Below are 24134 nucleotides of genomic sequence, written 5' to 3' on the forward strand. Positions count from 1 at the left end.
AGGCCCAGCCAATCGGCTCGTCGTGGCGCCTCGACGTCGCCAATGGCCACTCACAAACAACTCCGGGAGAACCAATAGCTTTCCGCCCCGGCACGTGGCTTCCCTCCAGGCCCGCCCCCTTAACCCGCGCTTTGCCTGAGCGGCCTGTTGTTTTGGGGAGGCTGCGCCGAGATCCCAGCTCCCCTGTGTTCACGCGTCCCTTTCCTCCCGGGGGCGAAGCCGGGGTTAACCCCTTCCTTCCCAGAGCCCCGCCAGCCCTTTCGTTTCCTCTTCCTCGCCTGCCTTTCCCTCGCTATCTCCTTGCATCTCCTTCACCCGCCGGCTCCTTTTAACCCTTCCTTTCCAGAATTGTCTAGGTAGCTTTCAACCAATCCCTTTCCTCCAACTCAAAGGCACCTGTTTCACCTGTCATCATCTTTACCTGCCCTCCCTTAACGGGTCTTGGGGATTCCCAGTCCGGATGACAGTGACCCAGACTGCGAATATTTGCAAAATTCGGAACCAGGGTGCAAGCCTATACGAATCCGTCCCGTATATGTGCAGCCCACCCACTTCCACAAAGATCCAAGCGGCTCAGGAAAAGGTGGAGTTTGCTTTTCCAATTGAAAAACATCCAGAGTAAAAACCGTCACGACTAGTGGCGGTGGAGGCGGCAGTTATCGTCCATGCCAGTTAACACTTTCATTTTATTATATAGCTCATCTGACCGAACATAAAGCCTTGGACATCTAGCGCGACCACCTGAGAAAGCCACCTCCTTCGCACCGGGCTTCCTTAGAGCAAGATCCCAGGAGGTGAAGTGTCTCTGGGGGGCCGGGAGCCCGTCCTTCATCAGCAGCCCCGCTTCTCTTGGAGAAAACGTGATGCGCCCTCTTGTGGCCGATCGTGGGCTTAGGGCCCGACCCGCCACTTTGATGCTTGCTTTGCTCGGTGACATTAGCCTAAAATGTGTTAGGCTTTCTGCTGGGAACAGGGAACACAGACAGGATCAAGAAATGGCCTTTTTCCTCAATGATTTCATTTCTACGTTTCAGAGATAGCTACATAAGTAAATAATTAGCTATAACTGAATATGATGGTAATACAGACCTCACAAACTTCGCAAATGGAAGGGCCTCTTAGCTGGAAGAATAATAAGCTATATGCCAGGCACTGTCTGCAGACATTATCTCATTTAATTCTCTATTTTATTATTCTTAGCCTCATTTCATAGATAAGAAAGCCAAGACTCGGATCATTCTCAACTGCAAATCTGACCTTATTACTTCCTTGCTCACAGCCTTTCAATGGGCTTTTTTTTGTTTTGTTTTTTTCAGACGGAGTCTCACTCTGTCGTCCAAGCTGGAGTGCAGTGGCACAACCTTGGCTCACTGCAAACTCCTCTTCCCAGGTTCAAGCGATTCTCCTGTCTCAGCCTTCCAAGTAGCTGGGATAACAGGCGTGTACTACCACACCTGACTAATTTTTGTAATATTAGTAGAGACAGGGTTTCACCATGTTGGCCAGGCTGGTCTTGAACTCCTGAACTCAAGTGATCTGCCCACCTCAACCTCCCAAAGTGCAGGGATTACAGGTATGAGGCACTGTGCCTGGCCATCAATGGCTCTCTTCTTCTTACCGGAGCCTTTCCGGTTGTCACACAATTGGCTTTTGCTTAATTCTCCAGACTCCTCTCTCTCCATTCCCCCTCGCAGCTCCCAGCCATACCTGTCTGCTGCCTTGAACCAGCCTCTAATCTCTAAGCCACTGCAAATGCACCTCTTCTGTCTGGATCATTCTTTCTTCCCAGCTTCACCTGCCCATTCTTCAGGTCTCAGCTGCTTAGTCAGCCCTTCCTCCTGGAAGCCTTCCCTGATCTTACCAAGCTGGGTCATAGGCTCCCTTCAAGGGCTCCTTAGATCTCCTGATCTTAGCAAATATTTGTAGTCTGGGTCATTGTCATCCAGACTGGGAACCCACAAGGCCCCTTAAGGGAGGACAAGGAAAGATCAGGACACGTGAAACAGGTACCTTTTTGAGGAAAAAAGGTACCTGGACAAATGGCCGAAAGCTACCTGGACAAATCCAGGAAGGAGGGGTTAAAAGGAGCTGATGGTAGCTCTTATCAATTGAGTGAAAATTGTTTGCTGACTGATCTGTTTTCCCGCTAGACTTTAAGTTCCATGAGGGCAGGGAAGGGGTTGTATCTGTCTTGTTCACTGCTCTATCTCCAGCATCAGGCAGTGCTCAGCACATAGTAGGAAGGACAGGGTGAAATAGAAGACAGGGTGAGCAGGGGAGCATACCACAGAGATATTCCAGAGAACCACCAAACATCCAGTGGGCTAGCAATTAGGACGTGATTGATGATGCTGATGAGTGCAGTTTTCAAGTGCACAGAAGAATATATAGAATATTATGTACAAAAAACCTGGCCCTCACTTTGGGAGGCTGAGGTATGAGGATTGCTTGAGTCCAGGAGTTTGAGACCAGCCTGGGCAGCATAGCAAGATCTTGTCTCTACAAAAAATATAAAATTAACTGAGTGTGGTGGCAGGTACCTATAGTACCAGCTACTTGGGAGGCTGAAGTAGGAAGATTGCTTGAGCCCAGGAAGTCAAGGCTGCAGTGAACCAGAGCCATGATCATGCCATGGCACTCCAATCTGGGTGACAGAGTGAAACCCTATCTCAAAAAAAAGAGGCCTATTTCTGTGCCTAGCAATAAATGGTAGCTATTCCTGTTACTGTCAAAATTAAAGTAACAAAGAAAAGACCATGGCCTCTAAGGCTAGGTGTAGGAGAGGGAAAGAGATTTCCCATGACCCTCACCTTAGGCTGGACTTCCACAATGTGGGCTCTGTGCTTGGATAAGAATTCCTTCTGCAGAGCCTGCTGCAGGGTGCTAACAACAGTGGTGTGATGTGGTACATCATAGTCAAGTTTAGTTAGGTGATGCTGAGGTAAACCACACCCTGCCCCCCGATTCCCAAATCTCCCACTATATGTGTAACATGGGTTGGTGGGGGACTCTCCAAGGAGCTCAAAAAACTTGGCATTGCAGAGGGTTCTTTTACAGCGGGCATTGCTACATCTCTGCCAGTTATGTTTCTTTCATAATATGTAGCTTACGCTAGTTCTGAAAATGACTTATCCTCAAGAGTGTGTGTGTGTGTGTGTGTGTGTGTGTGTGTGTAGTCTTCCTCAAGCAGTGGCTGGCAGGAGACTGGGGGGTCTGTGAAAGTGGCCAGAGGAATGTGTAAACACCCCTGTCTTAAGCAGTAAGTGGCTGTAAGCACAAGACTGGGCCGAGCTTTGACAACGCACACGTGTTATGCCCAAAGAAGTGGATCCCAGATTCTAGAAAATAAAGTGTCGTCTCCACTCACTGGGTTCTGAGAGCCTGGCAGCTCCGGGTAGGGCTACGGTTTTCCTGGAGAAAGTGGACATTCCATTGTCAGTCACCCTGGGAAGGGGCACATCCAGGCACAGAAAATGAGAAGGGGGAAAGGGGCACACACTGGGCCCAGAACCCTGTTGTGAGCTGAGCACTGGTGGAGGGAGGTGGGGCAGACAGCTGCCACCACGAGGAGGCTGGGAGGCACCCAGGCATCAGGTGGGCCTCCCAGAACAGCCTGGGTCTGTGAGCTCTGAGCATATCTGACTTGGCTTCTATCTCTGGGTTTCTCTGGGTAGCAATTTCCAGCCTCCAGTGAAGTCTTACCAAAGTTCACAGCCTTGAGGAAAATTAACAGAAGGACCTAGGCCACGCTCCAGCTCACAGAGGTCACAGGGGGAACGGCCTTACTCCATTCCCCAGGCCTGTGTGGAGGGGACAAACCGAGGGCAGAGGAGGAAGCTGCTTTGGGAACCCAGGACATGGCAGGAAGCAAAGTGAAGGCTTGATCCACATGCTGTGGCCGTGTAAGCCAGGTGCTCAAACACTCCCAAGGAGCTTCCAAAAGACCAGAGCTCTCAGCTCCTGGAGGCTGAACATTGTGACAGTTCAGTCTCTGCAGTCTTGGATCAGTGGTTTACCTTCTATCTCTTCTTGGCGCCTGGTGGTGGTTGTGGGGAAACCAAGGCAGAAAAGCAGTCCTTTATCTGAATTCAGCCCGACTGAGGGCTCTCCTCCCTCCACAGCCTGCCAGGACTGCCTCTTCCTATAGCTGAGTAGCTTTTGCCTCTTCCTGACCCTGCATATTGCCACCTCTGCCTGCCTGTTCCTCCCCAGGGTCAGCGCACTGTCCTCCAAGAAGGCGTTCTGGGTTCCATCCAGGTCCCCCAGGGCTCACCCCTCATGACTGACTCTTAGATGGGAGGATTTCTGAGAGCAGGGGCCGGCATCACCTCCATCAATCTTTTTTTTCCTTTCTTTGAGACGGAGTCTTGCTCTGTTGTCCAAGCTGGAGTGCAGTGGCACGATCTTGGCTCACTGCAACCTCTGCCTCCTGGGTTCAAGTGATTATCCTACTTCAGCGTCCCAAGTAGCTGGGATTATAGGCATGTGCCACTGCACCCAGCTAACTTTTGTATTTTTAGTAGAGACAGGGTTTCGCCATGTTGGCCAGGCTGGTCTCGAACTCCTGGCCTCACGTGATCCACATGACTTGGCCTCCCAAAGTGCTGGGATTACAGGCGTGAGCCACTGCACCCGGTCACCTCCATCAATCTTTACCCTCAAACCCGCAAGTCCCCAGACCTGGCTTCATCTACCTAGGTGTTGGCTGGATGATATCATCATCCATTGACCCGGGGTTGGTAAAGGCTGGGGAGTGGGTGGAAGCAGATGCAGCTGCATACAAACTGGGAGCTGTTTATTGGTCGCCGTGAGAAGCCTATGTACAAAGAAGGCACGAGGAGGGGGAGAGCACTCCCCTGCTACAGTACCATGGAAGGGGCTGGGGGGTGGGCCTGCCAACAGGCAGGGGTCAGGAAAGGTTTTCTGGAACTAGCCTTAGCTTCTCAAATGGGCCTTAGGACACAGCCCATGGGGGAGGGGACAGAGCCAGGCTGGCTCTGAAAGCCAAGGATAGCTAAGAACTCCACCTCTAGGACCCCAATGCATGGCCAGCTGCCTGTTCTACATTCAAGCGTCGCTCCCTCCGTGGTCTTGTAGGGTCTCTCTGGGGCCTTCTGAGGCTGGCTGGTAGTGGTGAGTCAGAAGTGGCATCTCCTCTGTATCCTCCCAACATCTGTCTGGCCCAGAATTGGTCCCCTCCTCTCTGTGGCGGATCCGCCGTGCCCCCAGGGCAGTCCCAGCACAGTGAGCCCAGGCTACCTCGCCATTTGCCTGTCTTTGTTCGTTCCGACTGCACTCCCTGCGAGTTCAGTCTGTGGCCAAGGAGAGAGGCTTCACAGAGAGGCAGGAACGAAAGCCATTCTGGGACCTTCTTTCTAGTTCCTTTGCTGTTGGGTAGAGCATGCCCCCATGGACAACCTTAGGCAGGACCCCCGGCTCTCTGGCATGGGTGGCAGTGGGGGCCCACCAGCCGGGGCTCGGGGGACTGCTCCCTGTCAGTAGTTTTGACAGCAAAGTCAATCCAGTGACTGTGGCTCAAGATGGATCCAGTGTGAAAGGGGGAAGTGTCACCACATTGCAGGGGCCTTTTCCTCCCGGCTCGGGCCGGAAGCTCTTTGGCTTGTTTTGGCGCAGGCAGACGCTGAGACACGGCGAGCCCATGCACCATCCATGATGTGCCAGCACAGTCCACAAGCAGTGGGCCCCACGCGTGTCTAGGGCACAGGACCGCAGTGTGCTCGGCCTTGTAAGGTCCACAGCGCTGGCCCTCCTGCAGGGAGATCCCCAGGGCCAGACAGTATGTGCGTGCACTTGACGAGGTGTATGTGCCTAAGCCTGCTGCTGCCAGCCAAAGGCGATGGCCCCTGTGGACTGTCAGAGGCATAACTTATGATAAATAGGAAAAAAGGGGACACTGAGGGGGGAGGGGGCGGGATCAGGGAGGATGTCAGTAGTATCGGTCCCGAGTCTGCCAGCTGGTCACCCAGTGCTTCTTGGTGGGTAGGGTGCTCCCTGGAGGTGGGTAGCGCTCCTCCTCCCGGATCCGCACCGCGTGGTACTTGGGCATGATCTGGTAATAGCGGGTCCTCTTAAAGAAGTCACACTGGAGTTGGAGGGAGAAGAGAAAGAACATTAGCATCCAGAGTTTGAGTCGCCAGGAAGGAGTGCCAGGCCTCTCCCTCTCCCACCCAGAACTCCTCAAAGCCAGAACTCTTGACCGAAACACATCCCATCTCCCTGCACTGAGATACGGAGAACGAGTTTCTCCACCCCAGGCCCCAGAGGAAGGAGGAGTTGAGGAAGGCAGAGAGGAGAGGAAGAGGCAGATGGAGACGGAGGGCAGCCGCAGAGACAGTGGATAGAATGGCCAGGAAGACTGGCAGTCTACCCTAATCACAATGTTGGGAGTGGGTCCATTTGTTATCCTGGAAGGGCTGCTCAGGAGGAAACAGGCTAGTTCCCAGGAGGAGGGTCTCTACTGCTCCCCTCCTTCCCTAGGGGTGGAAATGCGAGTGTAGAATTATTCTGGACATGCCTGTGGTCTAGAGATGGGGCCTGGCCTTGCCCTTGACCTTGTTCCAATCCCCAGAAAGCAAGGTCATCACAGAGAGGGTTTTATGGCTCCCTGAAGGGGTCCCAAGTCACCAAGGGGCTCAGGGGGAGGCTGATGAAAGCCAGACCAGGGGGCTGGAGGGAGAGTCAGAGTGGCCTGATCTTTGAGGTGGTGGTGGGGACAGAATGAGGTCAGAACAGGCCCATAAGGGAAGAGGAGCGGATAGGACAGAGTCAGAGGCCCAGCCAGCTGTGGGGCTCGGGGAAGGGGGCCCGGAGGCCGTGTTACCCAGGTGGGCCGGGGATGGGGGGCTGCCCCCTCAGTAGTCGTCGGTCAGCCTCTCTGTCTCTGACGGCTGGCTCTTCATCTCCGCCTTCTGCCTCTTAGCTTCATACAGGGCGCGAGTGCGGGCTCGCTTGAAGAAGCCGCACTGCGGAGGGGAGGAGGTGGGGATGGGCCATCAGGGGGGCGCTGGGCTGTCCTCACCAGCAGCACTCGTGGACTGGGGCTTAGGGCTGGGGAGCCTGGGGGCTGGGGCTCAGTCCCAGCTTGGTGGTGTGGTCAGAAGCCAGAGCTCCTGGGTCCCCTTTTCCAGCTTGCAGCTTCCCCCACTAACCCAGGCCAGGGGTGAGCCTGTAAGCTGGTGGGAGAAGGTGGAGAGAACAGGGAGGAAGGGCGGCGGTGAGATGGAAGGGAGGACCGGGATGGTGAGATGTGGGTTGGAGGAAGGACTGGTGAGTGTGCTGGTGAAGGTCCGGGAGCAGGAGTGGGGGATTGGGCTACTAACCTTCCACAGCAGGAGAATGATCAGCCCCAGAAGCAGCAGCCCCGCACCCACGGCCACCAGCACCAGCCACAGCTCGATCTCAGCCGGCAGCTCCTCCACCAGCTCCGAGTCAATGTCCACGGAGAACTGCAGCGGGGAGAGGAGGACTCAGACCTCCTTAGGCCCGCTTAGGTCCATCCTCCCCCTTCCTATCCCAGCTGGGCCCAGGCACCTGCTGTTTGTCCTGCTGCCAGAAGGGGGCAGCCTGGGACTGGAAAAACCTCTGCCTGCCCCACTGACGGTAGGCCCAGTGGTCCTTCCTGCTTCTCCCAGGCACAGACTTGACTCCAGAGCAGCAGCCTCAGATCTGGGAGGTGGCCTGGAGTCTGAGTGTGTGACCTACACCTCTAGGCCTGGGTACCAGCTCCTTCCCTGACGAGCTGTGTGACCTTGGACAAGTAATTGCACCCCTCTGAATCTCATGCTTTCTGCTATCTGATGAGGGGGATCATAATGCCTACCTCATAGAACAGCAGAACGGCCAAATGCAGGGGTGCTGGAGCCAGACTACCTGGGTTCTAGCCCAGCTTTGCTATTCACGAGCTGTGTGACCTTGGCAAGTTACTTAACCTCTCTGTTGTTCATCTGTAAAATGGGAATAATACCTACCTCATAGGTTGCTGGGGAGAATTAAGTGTGTTTGATATATGAAAACTGCTTACAGCATCACCTGCTACACAGCAAGCACTCCATAAATATTCACCAAAAAAACCCCACAAAGAATTCATAGCATATAGTCCCATTCTTTTTTTTTTTTTTTTTTTTTTGATAGAGTCTCGCTCTGTTGCCCAGGTGCAATCTCGGCTCACCACGAGCTCCGCCTCCCAAGTTCAAGTGATTCTCCTGCCTCAGCCTCCAGAATAGCTGGGATTACATGCGTGCACCACCATGCCCGGCTAATTTTGTACTTTTAGTAGAGACAGGGTTTCACCATGTTGGTCAGGCTGGTCTCGAACACCTGACCTCAGGCGATCCGCCCACCTCGGCCTCCCAAAGTGCTGGGATTACAGGCGTGAGCCACCGTGCCTGGCCGATAGTCCCATTCTTTTTCTTCCCCTACAATGGAGATAAATATGGATGTGTGTGTATATGAGTTGTTTTTGTTTGTTTGTTTTTGAGATGGAGTTTTGCTCTGTTGCCCAGGCTGGAGTGCAGTGGCGCAACCTCGGCTCACTGCAACCACCTCCTCCCAGCTTCAAGCAATTCTCCTGCTGCAGCCTCCCAAGTAGCTGGAATTACAGGCATGCACCACCATGCCCATTTAATTTTTGTATTTTCAGTAGAGATGGGGTTTCACCATATTGAGCAGGCTGGTCTCAAATCCCTGACCTCAGGTGATCCACCTGCCTTGGCCTCTCAAAGTGCTGGGATTACAGGTGTGAGTCACTGCACCCAGCTGTGTTTGTTCTGACTATACATGATTTTCACTTCTTTTAAAATTATTTTGATGATTTTTTTAAAAATACAGATGATATAAAGAAAACTAAAGGTTCCCAATTAGATATATAATATATATCTTATATATATATTATAAATATACAATATATATGATATATTATAAATATATTTAATATATTATTAAATATAAATATGTTCAATATATTATTAAATAATATATATTAAACATTAATATATATTAAATATATAGTATATATTTTTATATTATAAATATATAATATATATCTTATATATAATATATATATATTTTTGAGACACAGTTCCATTCTGTTGCCCAGGCAGTGGCACAATCTCGGCTCACTGCAACCTCTGCCTCCTGGGCTCAAGCAAGTCTCCTGCCTCAGCCTCCTGAGTAACTGGGATTATAGGTGCCCACCACCACAACTGGCTAATTTTTGTATATTTACTAGAGACAGGTTTCACCATGTTGGCCAGGCTGGTCTTGAACTCCCGACCTCAACTGATCCACCCACCTCGACCTCCCAAAGTGCTGGGATTACAGGCATGAGCCACTATGCCCAGCTGGTTCCCAGTAATTTTAATCTCTAGAAATTACTGTCTCTGTAATCTCTGGTGAATCTCTTTGCATAGTTTTAAATATGGAATAATATGATCTACATAAATGGGATCATGCCACATACACTCTTCAGCAACCTCCCTCCCTCCCTCCCTCCCTCCCTTCCTTCCTTCTTCTTCTTTTTTTTAGATAGAGTCTTGCTCTGTCGCCCAGGCTGGAGCACAGTGGCGCGATCTTGGCTCACTGCAACCTCCATCTCTTGGATTCAAGCAATTCTCCTACCTCAGTCTCCCGAGTAGCTGGAACTACAGGCGCTCGCCACCCCAGCATTTTTAGTAGAGCCAGGGTTTCACCATGTTGGCCAGGCTGGTCTTGAACTCATGACCTCAGGTGATCCTCCCGCCTCAGCCTCCCCAAGTGCTGGGATTACAGGCATGAGCCACCACATCCAGCCTCTTTCTTTTCTTTTTAAGACACGGTCTCACTGTGTTGCTCAGGCTGGAGTGCAATAACACAAACATGACTCACTGGAGACTCCACCTCCTGGGCTCAAGCGATTCCTGCCTCAGCCTCCAGTGTAGCTGGGACCACATGCTACCACTTCTAGATCATTTCTAGATTTTTTTTTGTAGAGATGGGTCTCACTTTGTTACCTAGGATAGCCTCAAACTCCTAGGCTCAAGCGATCCTCCTACCTTGGCCTCCCAAAGTATTAGGATTACAGGCACGAGCCACCATGCCTAGCCAGCGACCTGTTTTTTTCACTTAATATCATCATCTTTTCAGGTCAATTGATAATGATCAGCCTAATCTCTTCTGAGGACTGCATAGTCATTGAAGGAAATGTACCATAATTTATTGAACCAATCTCCTACTGAAAGACATTTAGATTGTTTCCAGTTTTCTGCCATTATAAATAATTCTCGAAAATATCCCCATATATTTATCTTTGTATACTCATCCTATTAGCTCCTTACAATATATTCTCATGTGCTGGATCTAAGGAAATGGACGCTTTAAATTTTAATAGACATTGAAAACTTCATCTCCTAAAAAGATCTACCAATTCATCATCCAAGTCAATAGCATTTCCCTCCACCTCATCAGCATCAGACAGCATTATTCTTTTTTTCTTGTTGTTGAGACAGAGTCTCACTCTGTCGCCCAGGCTGGAGTGCAGTGGAGTGATCTTGGCTCACTACATTTATCTCCTAGGTTCAAGCGATTCTTCTGCCTCAGCCTCCTGAGTAGCTAGCATTACAGGCATGCACCACCACGCCCAAGTAATTTTTGTATTTTTAATAGAGATGGGGTTTCACCATGTTGCCCAGGCTAGTCTCGAACTGACCTCAAATGATCCACCCGCCTTGGCCTCCCAAAGTGCTGGCATTACAGGTGTGAGCCACAGCGCCCGACCAGCATTAATTTTAAAAATATTTCCCAATCTGATAGGCAAGAAAAGTCTTGTTGCTATGATTTATATTTCTTTATGAGCAAGATGAACATTTGTATTTCACCCTATGTACGCTGCCTATTGATATCCTTTATATATTAAAAAATACGTATCAATTTTTTGTCATATATGCTGTAAACATTTTTAAAAAGCAGTATATCATTTGCCCATTTAGTTTCTTTTTTACTTTTTTTTGAGGCAAGGTCTCACTCTGTCACCCAGGCTGGAGTACAGTGGCATGATCATGGCTCACTGCAGCCTCAACCTCCTGAGCTCAAGTGATTCTCCTGCCTCAACCTCCCAAGTAGCTGGGACTACAGGTGCGCACCACCACACCCAGCTAATTTTTGTTTTTATTTGTAGAGATAAGGTCTCACCATGTTGCCCAGGCTGGTGTGGAACTCCTGGGCTCAAGCAATCTGCCTGCCTCAGTCTCCAAAGTGCTGGTATTACAAGCATGAGCCACCGTGCCCAGCCCCTTTTAGTTTCTTTATTATCTTTTTGCTGTATACAGATTTAAATTTTCACAGAGTCTAATTTATCAAAATTTTCCTGTGACTTCTGAGTTTATAACTCACTCTTTCCATAATTAAAAGTTATATTAAAGTGTTCTCTAGATTGTATCCTCGCATATTAGGTTTTAATTGCTACATGTAAATACTTAATCTAACTCTGTATTTTTGTTTATGGTGTGAGGTAGAGGTTTGTCTTTATTTTCCAAATGGGTTCTCCCAACACTACTTAATAATCTACCTTTCTCCATGGATTAAAAATGCCATCTGTATCATAAAGTTCTATTTTGTTCCACTGATCTTTCTGGCCCTTATTCTACCTCTTCTATACTACAATAATTTATCTTAGGAAATGTACAATAATGTACATAGCCAACCCTGTATTCATCTCCCTGTAAGTATCTCCCATATATCTTCACTTACATCCTTTAACAACAAAGTATTAGCAATTCTATATTTATTCTTCTAGATGCAACTCAGATTCAAGTTTGGGAACTTCTTTTTCAAGTTTCCTGAATCTTACTGAGACTGGAATAATTTGAGTGGGAAGATCTGACAACTTGATAATACAATACTGACTTTTTTCTAACCATTACTCAAGTTTTTGTTGCACATTTCTTGTTGTATTTATTCCTAGATGCTCTATCACTTTCCTGATGAATTTGAATGGGATCTTTTCAACCATACTTTTGATTGGTTATTGCTATAGCATATAGGAAACCTAAGAGGTTTGGGTATTTTGATCTTGTTTTTAACTTTTTGGACTTCCTGAATTCTCTTATTGGGTCTAATAGCTTTTTGGGCCGGTGCAATTCCAGTGTTTTGGGAGGCTGAGGTGGGAGGACTATTTGAGACCAGGAGTTCAAGACCAGCCTGGGCAACACAGTGAGACCTCATCTCTACTAAAAATAAAAAATTAGGCCGGGCGCGGTGGTTCATGCCTGTAATCCCAGCACTTTGGGAGGCTGAGGCGAGTTGATCATGAGGTCAGGAGATCGAGACCATCCTGGCTAACACGGTGAAACCCCGTCTCTACTAAAAGTACAAAAATTAGCCGGGCATGGTGGTGGTACCTGTAGTCCCAACTCCTCAGGAGGCTAAGGCAGGAGAATGGCATGAACCAGGGAGGTGGAGCTTGCAGTGAATACAACACTGCATTCCATCCTGGCCACAGAGCGAGACTCTGTCTCTAAATAAATAAATAAAATTAGCTGGGCATCGTGGCACATGGCTGTAGTCTCAGCTACTCAGGAAGCTGAAGTGGGAGGATTTCTTGAGCCCAGGAGCTCAGGGCTACACCACTGCATTCCAGCTGGGGCAAGAGAGTGACACCCTGTCTTTGAAGCAAAATAAAATAAAATAATAGCTTTTTCATTGATTATCTTTTCTGCCATGTAGATGATGATATCATCTGTCAATACTGATCAGGTTCTCACGGTCGAACTTCCCTCCGTTCTGCCTAGATGTCCTGCCTTTCTCTCTATATATACATATTGCCTATGGCCAGAAGCTCACAGGTCCATAGTGGATGTGACAATGGGTGTGATAATCAGGAGGCCCACGTTCTAGCCCCCAACAAGCTGTGCCACTTTGGGGAGGCCACTCAAGTCTCTCTAGGCCTCAGTCTCTCAGCCATAAAATAGAGAAGCGATCCCAGCCCTACTCTTCATGGAGACGTGTGCAGATCAAAGAAGCTAATGCAGTGGTTCTCAGCCCTGGCTGCACATTAGCATCACTTGGGGGATCTTTAAACACAGCAATACTGGAATCCACTCCCAGGGACTCAGGTTTAATTGCTCTGGGTGCAGTCCAGACACCAGAACTCCTCCAGATGACTCTTACCGTGCTGCCAAGATTGAGAACCACATGGCTGAAGTGCGTCAATGTGCTCTTAAAAGATGCCCTGTACTCCCAAGCTCTGGCTGGAGACTGCTGTCCTAGTGAACACGCGCACTCACCCACGTGGTCTTGTTCTCCATGTTGATGGTGGGGATACTGGTTCGGAGGAACAGGGTAGCCCAGCCATTTACCCGGACTCGGTCAAAGTCTCTGTAATCCTGGATGGGGAGTGGGGTGGGTCAAGAGGAACTTTTGACACTCCTCTAGCCTCCCTCCAACCCCAAGCATCCCCACCCCATCACCCTCCCACCAGGTAGCATCCTTAAACAGAACCCCAAAGGATCTGTCAGCCAGGCCTCCCCTCCACACACAAATGCACGTCATTCATTTATTTGTTCATTCATTTGTGCGTCAGGTCCTGTGCTGGATGCTGGGGACAACCGAAACCATGAAGGTCACAGTCTAGGTCAGGCCCGTGGGCTAAATCTGGCCTGGCACCTGCTGTTGTAAATGAAGTATCTTTGGCGCACAGCCACACCCATTCATTTGTCTATGTCTGTCTGTGTGGTGCACTGGCAATACTGAGTAGTTGCAACAGAAACTCTGTGGCCCGCCAAGTTGAAAAGATTTCTAATCTAGTCGTATACAGAAAAAGCTTGGTCTAGATGGCATGAGAAAGTGGGCACATGAGGCACTGCAACCCAGAGTCGAGCGTGATAAATGGTGTGTGTGGCTTCTGAGAAAGTTAGGTGGGTGGCCGTTGGAAGAGAGGTCATTTTCAGCTGGAAAAGCCAGAAAAGACCTCGCTGATGGTGAAGCATCTGACAGGGACCTTGAAAACTAAATAGGGGTTTACACACAGAGATAAAAGAGGGGGAAACAAGCATTCCAGGGTTAAGGAACACCCTGGGGAAAGGCATGGAGGTGGGAAAGTAATGGATACATAACAGAATAATGGACACGAGAGAGGTCATTTTGGCTGGGGACAAACACGTACACATCCATGCAGAGACACGCAAATAACACACACACACACACGCACACACAGCCCTGCTATGACCCTGGCTTCACCCTCTCCCTGTGGTTCTCCCCACCAGGGTGGATGGTAGGAGAGACCTTCAGACCCAGGCACTGACCTCGATGAAGGTGCTGTTCCACACTCGTGCCTTCACAGTCACGTTGGTGACAACGGGGGCATCAGGGATGGGGCACTCCAGCCATACACAGCGGGCACGCCCTGTGGCACAGGTCTGAGGCGGCAGGGAACACGAAATGTGACATAGTCCGGGTCCCCAGATTCTTCGTGCCTTACTTCCTACCTCCTGCCCCTCCCAGGCTTTGTCTCACCCCTGGGTGACCCAAAGGGGTCTGACATCCTTTCAGTCATGCACATCCCCCCCCGCCACCTCACAGTTATGCATTTCAGACACACTGTTTGGGCCAAGCTCATATAATGCCAGGCACATGGATAACATGGAATCTGGCCCCTGCTTGTGTAAACGGGGCCTAACCTCCTATACCTGCTTCCCAGCCAGCTCCCTGCCTCTGGGACACCACCTCCCTCCCACTCTCCACCCAGCTAGGCTTCAACCGGCTTGCCAGGCCGGCTCTCCTCTCCCTTCCTGCAGAGGGCACACGCACCACCCACCATGCCCTGCCTGACACTGCCTCCTGCCAACCAAGGCTCTGAGCAGCTCTATCGCCCCCAACAGGCTGGGGCTCCTTGGAGCAGAGCCAGTGTCTCCTCCTTTGGTCCCTTGTCTTCGATGCTCCCCCATCAGAGTGGGGAACCCTCTGAGGGCAGATGAGGCTCCCTGCTCTGTCTGGAAGCTCCCAAGAGCGGGGGCCTCATCACCTCGTCACACTGAGGTCTCCCTTGCTTTGTGTGACCCTGGTGCCCAGGCCCCCTGTGATGGGGTGGGTGCAATCCCCTCCAACCTCGCCCTGGCCACTCACCAGCACAGTCTCAGACTTGGCTTTTTTGGCAGCAGCCAGAGTGACAGGTGGGGGACCCTGGCCTCCCCCTGGATCCAGCTGTCGCCGCCTGCGCTGTGGGGATGACAGCCTGTCCCCAGGGTCCTGGAGAGGAGATAGGAGATCTGCTGGCAGGGCAGAGGAAGAATTGGGAGCAGGGTTGCCGGAGGGGAAAGGGCGGGAGAGACAGGTTACCAAAGAGGTATGAGGGGAGGGAGGGGAAGACACTGGCCCTTCTGCCCTGTAGCAAGCAAATGAGATGCAAATGAAAGATCCCTGATAGTGTCCTTACAGAAAGAGTGAGGTTGAGAGGGTTGACAAGGTCTCCAGGTGGTCGGCAGGGCCAGGACCCATTGCCATGGATGGTGATCTCCGTGGGATACAGCAGCCACTTGCCATTGCTGACTTCATAGGGCCATTCCAGACCTAGGACCAGGGTCCCCAGGCCCACCAGCCCCTCCCCCATGGGGCCCACCTGTGGGCAAAAGATGTGTCATAGTCATTATCTCCTGGAAAACCACCTCCATCTTACCAACCCCCAACCCTCCCACCTTCAGACCCCAGAAAAAATAAAAATCATCCTTCCTAGAAGTCCCCAGCCCAGGACCCCGGCGAGCCCCTTACCTGGAATTCATACTTGAGGGGGCTTCCTACATCCTCCACAGTTTTCATGCCAGACTCGCCCATCACTGTCCCCCCAAAGAAGCTTTGTAGCCGGTGATTTACCCTAGGGGTAGGAAGGATGCTGGAGTCACAGGGGACAGGAGACCAGGGCCCCAGCAGAGGTGGTGGGCAACAAAGCTGGTTAACTGTAGCCCCTCCAACATCAGGCACCTCAATAGAAATCCCAGCTCTGCATTTACCAGCTTTATGGACTCAAGCAAGCTATTTATCCTCTCTGAGCCTCAGTCTCTTCATCTGTAAAATGGACTTAATCACAGCTGTTGTATCACAGGGCTGCTGTGAGAAGTCATTGAGATGATGTATATAAAATCCTTAGCACAATGAGCTCTTATAAAATGGCAGGGATAACACCTTAGCCCTGGGGTTGCTGATTCCTCCACCTCTGCCTGCTTTACAGCTGGAACAGTAATAGTAATAGTAATAATAATGACAGTGATTGTTGTAGTTAAGGAAAGGATGACCTAGGGGAAGTGGAGGCCTGAGGACGCTGGGCCAAGGGAGGGGTCAGAGGAGCTTGGGAGATACCTTGGGGATCGGGAACCCTAGCTCAGGCTCAGCAGGCTGGGGTGGGGGTGGTGGAGAGCGGTACCCACATGCTAAGCGAAGTCTGGAGTGTATAGTCCACCAGCAGAGTGAGGGTCATGGGCCACAGGTTGTCCTGGTGACTTGACCTTCGGAAGAAATGCAGGGGGTAGGAAGGTGATCCAGGATACCTCAGCCCCAACCCAGACTGGCTTCTCGAGGTCACTCACGTGGAGAGCTGCAACTGCACCTGAAGGTCCCTTGTGTGCAGGGTCACCCCGATGACCTCAAAGGCGATGAGCAGCTCCATCTACCACAAGGGTCAGGGAGGCAGAGAGTGGCATTTGAGGCCTAGCGGGGGTGACGTCATGGGGAAAGAGGGGCTGCACACTATTCTAGTTGGCTTTCTGGCCTTCTCCTCCTCCTCCTGTTCTGGGCGAGGGGCCTCCACCTCTCCACCTCGCCTCTGTCTCCCTTTCCCTTTTTGTCCGGCGGGTCACATCTCTGCTACTTTTGAGCTACATAACCTTGAGCAGGTAACTGAAACTTTCTAAGTGTGTGTTTCCTCTTCTGTAAAAGAGCATCTGCTCCTCAGAAGGCTGTGAGAATTATATCATATCAAAGAAGCACAGTTTTGGGCTCAGGGGCTGGCACACAGTTGGTGCTTGGTCAGACTGGTTTCCTCCCCTCCACTTGCCCTAGCTTTGTGCACAGCTCCCTAGCAGCCGCGTTTGTCTTAGTTTCTGGGCCCCTTCTCACCCTCTACTGGGTCTCCCCTCCTGCACTGTGGCTCTCTGCTTCGAGGGAGCCCAGAAAGCAGGCAGGCAGAGGCTAGAAGGACAAGGAGCTCATCAGAGGAGCAGCCTGGGACCCAGGAGGACTGGGAGGATGTGGCCAGTGCTCACCCTCTGGTTCCGTTTGAAGGGGTTCCCCAGCTCGCAAAAGATGGTCTCATTAGCTTGGCAGGCCCCAGGCTGAGGAAAGAAGGCGAATAACGTCAGGGTCAGGTCAAAGTAGGGCTTGTCCTCCCTCCTCCGTGGTGCAGGGTCAGAAGCCCTAGAGCTTGAGAGCCGGGTTCTCCAAGCTTAGAGACCCTAAGTTCCCCGAGAAGGCCCAGACCAGAGGAGGGGGCATGTGGCAGACGACAACACCTGCACAGGACACGCATATGGGGATGCAAAGACGCAGGGAGCCTTGCTTGGGCTCTGGGCCGGCCGGCGGGCACTCACGGGGCGCACTGAGGACAGCAGCAGGGCGGGAGGCACCACCAGGGTGAGCAGTGCCTCGTGGGCGTCCTCTCCGGTGTGCTCCGAGGTCCGGGTGTTCGTCACGTTGATGCTCAGGAGCAGTTTCCGGACGTCTCTGCTGTACTGGAGCCTAAGAGTAGGAGCCCAGGACTCAGCCAAGAGCTCCGCCCCCAGGGCCCTCGTGGATCAACTAGGCCCCACTCCTGGGGTCTCCTAGGTGAGAAAAGCTCATCTTGGGATAACCAGGCCCCGCCCTCTAGTCGCACCTAGAGGAGAAAGCCCCGTTTCTGACCATTCCACCTGTTCCCGCTAAAGCCCTGTCCCTCAGGCTCCTCGTGCTATGAGGCCCCGCCCCCACCCTGCCAGTCAATGAGGCCCCGCCCCACCCTTGGCCAATTAGCGCGGCCCACGGCCCACAGCCACCTGCTCAGCTTCTGCTGCTGCTCAGACACGAAGGCTGCCCGCATCTGCAAGTTGCTCTCACACTTGTTGTCAGGCCCACACTCCTTCTGGAACTGGACCTGGGGGTGGCCGGAGGTGTGAGGGTCGTACCACCCCCAGTGCCCTCTCGCCCCGCCGCCCTCCTGGCCCCTGGTCTTCCAGTCCAGGCCCCAGCCCCATCCACCTCAGTGTGGTTCTCCAGAGCCTGTGCCTGGTTGAGGATCGGGTAGGCGTCCAGGGACCTCAGGCCCAGGCGGGGGCGATCAGGCATCCGCAAGGGTAAAGAGTAGTTCATGGAGATGATGATGGGCCGGAGTTTGTCACGGAGGTTGTCCTGGGGAGAGAGGGTGAGCTGAACCCGGCCCTGCACTGCTCCCGGCCCCAGCTGAATCCTCACACCACCCTGAACCCCAGAGAAGAGCTGGACCCCCCTCCACCCTGAAAACCTGACAGTTAGGCTGAACTCCCTCTAGTCCGGTCGCCAAATTGCGACTTCCTACCATCCTGACCCTCCAAGAGGAGAGACAGGGCTTTTCCTCCTCAAAGGTCCCTTCACCTCCCCATCCACAGGGTCCCCAGATTGAGCTGTCCTCTTCCACCCTGATGTCCCAGAGATGGACTGAGCTTGCTCTCTACTCAGGGACCCCTTTTCCCAGAGGTGGGTTGAGCCAAGAGCTCCCACACCCCTCACTTTTCTTGGAGGTAATAAGCCCTTTGGCCCCATCCCCACCCAACGGGTACCCATCTCTCCTCATGTGTGGGTGCTGTACACTGTACTCCTACAGACTGATAGCCTTCCAAACCGACATCCCCAATCTCTGTCTCTGGGGAGACCCCTGTCCCTCACCCTTGATCTAGGGGGACACTGGTCACCTCCTCCAGGGACCTGGGAGCCCTCATCCTGCCCCTTGCTCCTCCCTCACCATCAGGAGCAGCTCCAGCTTCTGGCAGCGCATCTCGGGCATGGAGAAGAAGCCGTGGAAGACAGCAGACTCACTGCCAGCAAAGCGGAGCCGGGGTGGGCGGCGGTCCCTGTCAGCCTCCAGAGTGTAGGCCAGGGCTACAGGTAGACAGGGTGGTCAGCAAGGGGCCAGGGGAGTGTACCCCTTTTATGCTGCACCCCAGCACTCACTGATGTTTCGCCTGTAGTTGGGGTTCCCGGCACTCTGGTTGTAAGCAAAGCACAGCTCCACTTGCACACTGTTGGAGGGATGTACAGGAGGGCGGGTCACAGTGGGACACACACGTCCAGGCCCTAGCTCTCGCCTCTGTACTGGGCAAAAGGAAACCGAGGCCCTTCTGGAGAGAGGCAGGGACAAAACTGGGGAGTCCACAAAGCAGGTCTGTGGTATCCCTGGCCCCTTCCCTTCCACTCCCCTTAGAGCCAAAGAAAACAGGGTTAGAGGTCACTAATGGGGAAACTGAGGCCCAGGGCCCAGAAGGACTTGTCGAAAGTCCTCAGTCAGCAGGTGGCCCATCCCAGTCTTGAACCCAGGTCTACCAATCCCCAGTCCAGGTCTCCTTGTACCACCCACCCCATTTCCCTGCTCTGTCTGCCTTTGCCTTCTGATCCAAAATCCTCATTCACATAAAGACCTTGGGGTCATTGCCATCATTACTGTCATTTTCTTAGCAACTAACGTTTTTTTCCAGCACTTAGGGTATACACAGTGCTGTGCTAAGGACTTTTTGTATATTATCTCATTTAATTATCACAACAACCCTGTGAATCAGTTGTTATCAATTCTGTTCTACAAGCAAGAAATCGGAGCCTAAGAGGGATTAATAATTCGCCTGAGGAGACTTTCCTTCATATCCATGCACTTAAATGCATCCCCCTTCCCAGAGCCCATCCCCACCACTGCACTGGCATAGCTGGCGTTTGAACCAGGCCGTCCAGAGCTCCTACCTTGAACCACTATACTCTACTGCCCCCTAATTCATTCATTGTCTCTTGTAAGGAATTTTGCTTTTTAATGAGGTTGGGTAGAGAGGGCAAATGCTGGCCCCAAGAATCAAATTTCTAAAGGTGGGATGTCAGGAGGCCAGGGGAGGGGTTTGGGAGCTGGGGCCCCTCCTGGCCTGCCTATAAATAAATGAGGAATGGGTGGGCAGAGCAATCTCACCAGGAGGTGGCCGTGCAAAGTGCAGGGTCCAGCACAGCAGGCCTGGCCACCAAGGTCTTGTGGACGATGTTGATGACGGGCCGGGCCCTGCAGAGACAACAGAGCCAGACAGATATCAGTGCCTCCTGCCTGCCCCAGGCCAGAGTTGGGGCCCAGGCTTCCAAGGAGCTGGCGCAAACATGGACAGAGATGGGAATCTGTGCAGACAAAGATGAGGAAGAGAAAGACCCTTATTCACTGGCCTCCTGGCTCACCGCAGCAGCACAATGTGGTCTGACAGGCTTCCCACTAGAAGGTCTGGGTAGAAGTTCTCATCTACATCCATCTGCCCACTGAGGGAATAGCCGAAGGTGGCCAAGCCAGGCAGTCCCAGCTTCTCTCCGTGGATTACCTGGGGGCAGGGGAAAGTGGTGGGGGCAGGCTCTGGGAAGCAGGGCCCAGGGAGCTACAGGGAAGGGGTCGGTGAAGGAAAGCAAGGAAGGCCCATCTCAGCTGGTGGGGGCAGCAGACCCATCCCCGTCTCTCTGTACCTGCTGGGGCTGTCTGGGGAGCCCCTTAGAGCTACTGTGATAGATGTACACTTTGCCCAAGCCTTCAAATGGAGCTCCCACGGCAATATCTGCAGAAGAAAAGGCAAGACAGGGTCACCCAGGTACTCCAGGCCCCATGTCTCCCTAACTCTGTGTTCCAGGCCATGGAGCCCAGCACAGAATTGATTTTGGCCTGACTGATGGATGGGCAATGCTCAGAGCATCAGGGACAGAGCAGAGCTCTGCAGCTCAGGATGAACACTGGGACCATCTGAAGCCCAGCGTCCTCCTATCATGGGTGGAAAAGTAGGTTCAGGAGATGGGAGGTGACTCTACCAGAATGGTTGTCAAGCATTCAGTGTGTGTGTGTGTGTGTGTGTGTGTGTGTGTGTGTATGCATGTGTGTGTTTAAAGACAGTATCTCTCTCTGTAACCCAGGTTGGAGTGCAGTGGCACAGTCATAGCTCACTGCAGCCTCAATCTCCTGGACTCAAGTGATCCTCCCATCTCAGCCTCCTGAGTAGCTGGGACAGGCATACACCACCACACCCAGCTATTCATTTAATTTTCACGAGAGTGCTGTGGGGTGGGTACTATTGTCCCCCCCAACTTTATAGATGAGGAGACACTCCAAAAACCCAGAGTTGCACAACCAATAAGTGTAGAGAAGAGAAAATTTGAGCCCAGGCTTATCTCACAGCAGGGGCTGGGATTTTAACCATAACACTACAGCGAACATCACTGAAAGTGTCAAGGCTTTTAACATTCTAATCATTATCTCCACAAATAAACCCCAAGTGTTGGGTTATCTTCTTAAACTGAACTCTTCCCAGTTTGCAGCTTTGCATCGGATAAGGCCTAGGGAATCAGCAAGCCAAGCTTGTTAGTAAGCCCTGTAAAGTGAGTGGAAGCAGGTCCCAGGCCGAAACCAAATGACTTCCACAGTGCACGCTTGGCCTTTGTTGACTGAACTTTCTGGCACCTAGTTTGGGTCTTCAGAGGCTCCTTTGCCTTCCTCTTCATTCTCAGCTATGTCCTGGGAAACTGAGGTTATCAGCGAAGTGACTTTCAGATAAGCCAGGTGCCCCTATGGCACTGACTCCAGCCCTGGGTCTGCCCCTCTCCCTGATACCCCAGGTCCGATTGGTTCCCAAGTCCTGCAGAACACTTATGAGGACCCCTATATCCAGGACTCCCACCTTGTCCCATTCTTTATCATCCCCCACCTGAGATATTACATTCTTGATCTTCACTCCCCTAGCCTTGCTCCACCCCTGCACTCACTCATCCCATACCCCTACCAGAATCATCCTTCAGGGTACAAAGTTATTATATCACATCCCTGCTCTAAAACTTTCTCTGGATGCCCCACCACCCCACCATTACCATTACCCAAATATAAATCCCTAAGATACTCTGCCTGGCTTTCAAAGCATCCACTCTCACATATAAATCCCTAAGATACTCTGCCTGGCTTTCAAAGCATCCACTCTCACCCCACCCCACTCCACTCCCTCTTCAGCCTCCTCTCTGATGTGAACACTCCACACCCGCAGATTTGGGCACACCCGGCCAGTTTCCATGCCTATGTTGTGTCCCATCAGTTCTCTACTGTGCACTCTCAGCCCAGCCTTGGCTGCACAGCAGCATGCAAGCTCCTCCAGGAGGCCCACTGAGCTTGCCTCTGTTGCTCCCTCTGTACACCTGCACATCCTCTCTCTAGTACTGCTGCGAGCTCCCCAGGTCCGGCCCCATCCTGTCTCATCTGTGGGCCCTGTCAAGCCTGGTGTGCAGCTGGTACTCAGTCAGCAGGGGTGCTGGGGGAGGGGTGCTGGCTTATACCCTGAAATCCATCCTGGTTGATGTCACCAATGCTGGCCATGGATAAGCCGAAGGCAGAGCCACTGGGGCCATGAAGAAGGAGCGAGGGGTGAGCAGGGAAGGAGGTTCCCGCCTGGTTCATGAAGACATAGACGGCACCCCCTACCTCCTCTTTCCTCTCAAAGTAGTAGGGGGCGCCCACCAGGAGGTCCTGCCACCTGCACAGGAGAGAAGGAGAGGGAAATGGGAGTGTGAGGTCAGCCTCCAATATGCAGCATAGCTCTTGTTTGACAGGCGTGACTGTGCCAGGGCACAGGGCTCTGCAAATGGCTCTTCTGGCCACAGGTCATGGGTGGGAAGGACATGTGTATGGGAAGGGCATGGAGATGCCAATATGACTCCCCAAATAGAAGACATATGTCATGGAGATGCCATGTAGGCACAGATCAAACCCAAACAACCCACATCCACTGAAGCATACAAATCCCAAGCAGAAAAAAGCAAGTGCAGGGGTCCCACAAATGCCATGTGCAAATGCCCAGACTCCCATAAAGTCTGATTGCAAACCCCTGCAAACAACATGCAGACAGCTGCACAACTGAAAATCCTCCACTCCCCTGACCTGGCTTAGGTAAGCCTTCCCCCACCCATTGCTCTCCCTGGCCCCAAAGGATGTCCCTAGATTCTCACCCATCGTTGTTCAGGTCTGCCAGGGCAATGGCGCTGCCAAAATAGGCGCCCACCTGCGAGCCCTCCAGCACCTGCCTCCTCCGCAGGTCTCCGCCTGCCTCCTGGCTCAGCAAGAAGACCGCACCCATATGTCGGTGCCGTGGGGCACCTGTCACAATGGTGATGTTTTTGGGGTGCAGGATGGCGCTGCCTACCTGCACCGTGTACCCTGGGATAGAGGGAAGATGTTCAACCAAGGTCCCAGTCAACTTTGTCTCTTTCTACTCTGGACCCATCTCCCTATCCCCTCCTTTGCCCCTCACCATGATGTTCTATCCCACCATTCCAAGTAGGGCAAGTAAGTAGACTCCAGATGGCCAGCAGCCATGCCCCATCCCAGCCCTGGTTCTGCCTGGACACTGGACTGTGAGTATCCTAAAGGCAAGAACTTTGCATCTTGAGCGCTTGGAACAGGGCCTGGCATACAGGTGCTGGTCAATCCGCATGTGCTAGTTTAACTAAATGCCATTAGTCACAACTGCACTCTGGCCTCACCTTTCCACCATGGACTAAGCCCCCTTCCCCTCTATCACTCGATGGGCTACCACTACTGTACTCACCAATATAGAGGTTTCCTTGGTCCTCTGGGTCCTTGTAACTATACTCAGATAAGTCCCACTCCTTACGCTGAATCATGTAGCTGTTTCCTTCACAGGGATTGAGGGAGGGAGAGTAGGGAGTATAAGTCACCACTGGTTTCCTCTACTATGTCCAGCCCACCCCCACCCCCACCCAACAAGGATAATAATAACCCCTTTTATTGGTGAGCACTTTGCCATTTATAAATCACATCCTCTTTAACAATTACTTTTTCCTCTTTTTTTTTTTTTTTTGAGACAGAGTCTCGCTCTTGTTGCCCAGGCTGGAGTGCAGTGGCGTGATCTTGGCTCACTGCAACCTCA

At 52.0% G+C, this 24134-nt stretch overlaps 1 protein-coding gene across 3 annotated transcripts in view; it reads right to left on the minus strand.

Annotated features, from left to right (window-relative positions):
- Positions 1-4778: 4778 nt before the first annotated feature.
- ITGA3 (integrin subunit alpha 3) overlaps positions 4779-24134 on the minus strand; it is a 33707-nt gene continuing 14351 nt past the window's right edge. Inside the window, exons 5-26 of one of the 3 annotated variants that reach the window (XM_073004961.1) lie at positions 23793-23879; positions 23194-23401; positions 22525-22721; positions 20683-20771; positions 20407-20543; positions 20153-20239; positions 19159-19226; positions 18950-19086; positions 18211-18360; positions 18009-18106; positions 17490-17715; positions 17244-17312; positions 16569-16648; positions 16410-16487; positions 15757-15859; positions 15425-15607; positions 15115-15237; positions 14295-14408; positions 13278-13376; positions 7341-7466; positions 6842-6983; positions 4779-6103 (exon numbers count right to left, since the gene is read on the minus strand). In XM_073004961.1, coding sequence (XP_072861062.1) covers positions 6873-6983; positions 7341-7466; positions 13278-13376; positions 14295-14408; positions 15115-15237; positions 15425-15607; positions 15757-15859; positions 16410-16487; positions 16569-16648; positions 17244-17312; positions 17490-17715; positions 18009-18106; positions 18211-18360; positions 18950-19086; positions 19159-19226; positions 20153-20239; positions 20407-20543; positions 20683-20771; positions 22525-22721; positions 23194-23401; positions 23793-23879 — 2570 coding nt within the window. In that variant the 3' untranslated portion in view covers positions 4779-6103; positions 6842-6872. Of the gene's footprint in view, positions 6104-6841; positions 6984-7340; positions 7467-13277; positions 13377-14294; positions 14409-15114; positions 15238-15424; positions 15608-15756; positions 15860-16409; positions 16488-16568; positions 16649-17243; positions 17313-17489; positions 17716-18008; positions 18107-18210; positions 18361-18949; positions 19087-19158; positions 19227-20152; positions 20350-20406; positions 20544-20682; positions 20772-22524; positions 22722-23193; positions 23402-23792; positions 23880-24134 lie in introns of all 3 variants that reach the window. The other 2 variants (XM_008011544.3, XM_073004962.1) reach the window with 2 other exon arrangements.

Source organism: Chlorocebus sabaeus, chromosome 16 (genome assembly GCF_047675955.1).
Source record: "Chlorocebus sabaeus isolate Y175 chromosome 16, mChlSab1.0.hap1, whole genome shotgun sequence".
Lineage (NCBI taxonomy): Eukaryota > Metazoa > Chordata > Mammalia > Primates > Cercopithecidae > Chlorocebus > Chlorocebus sabaeus.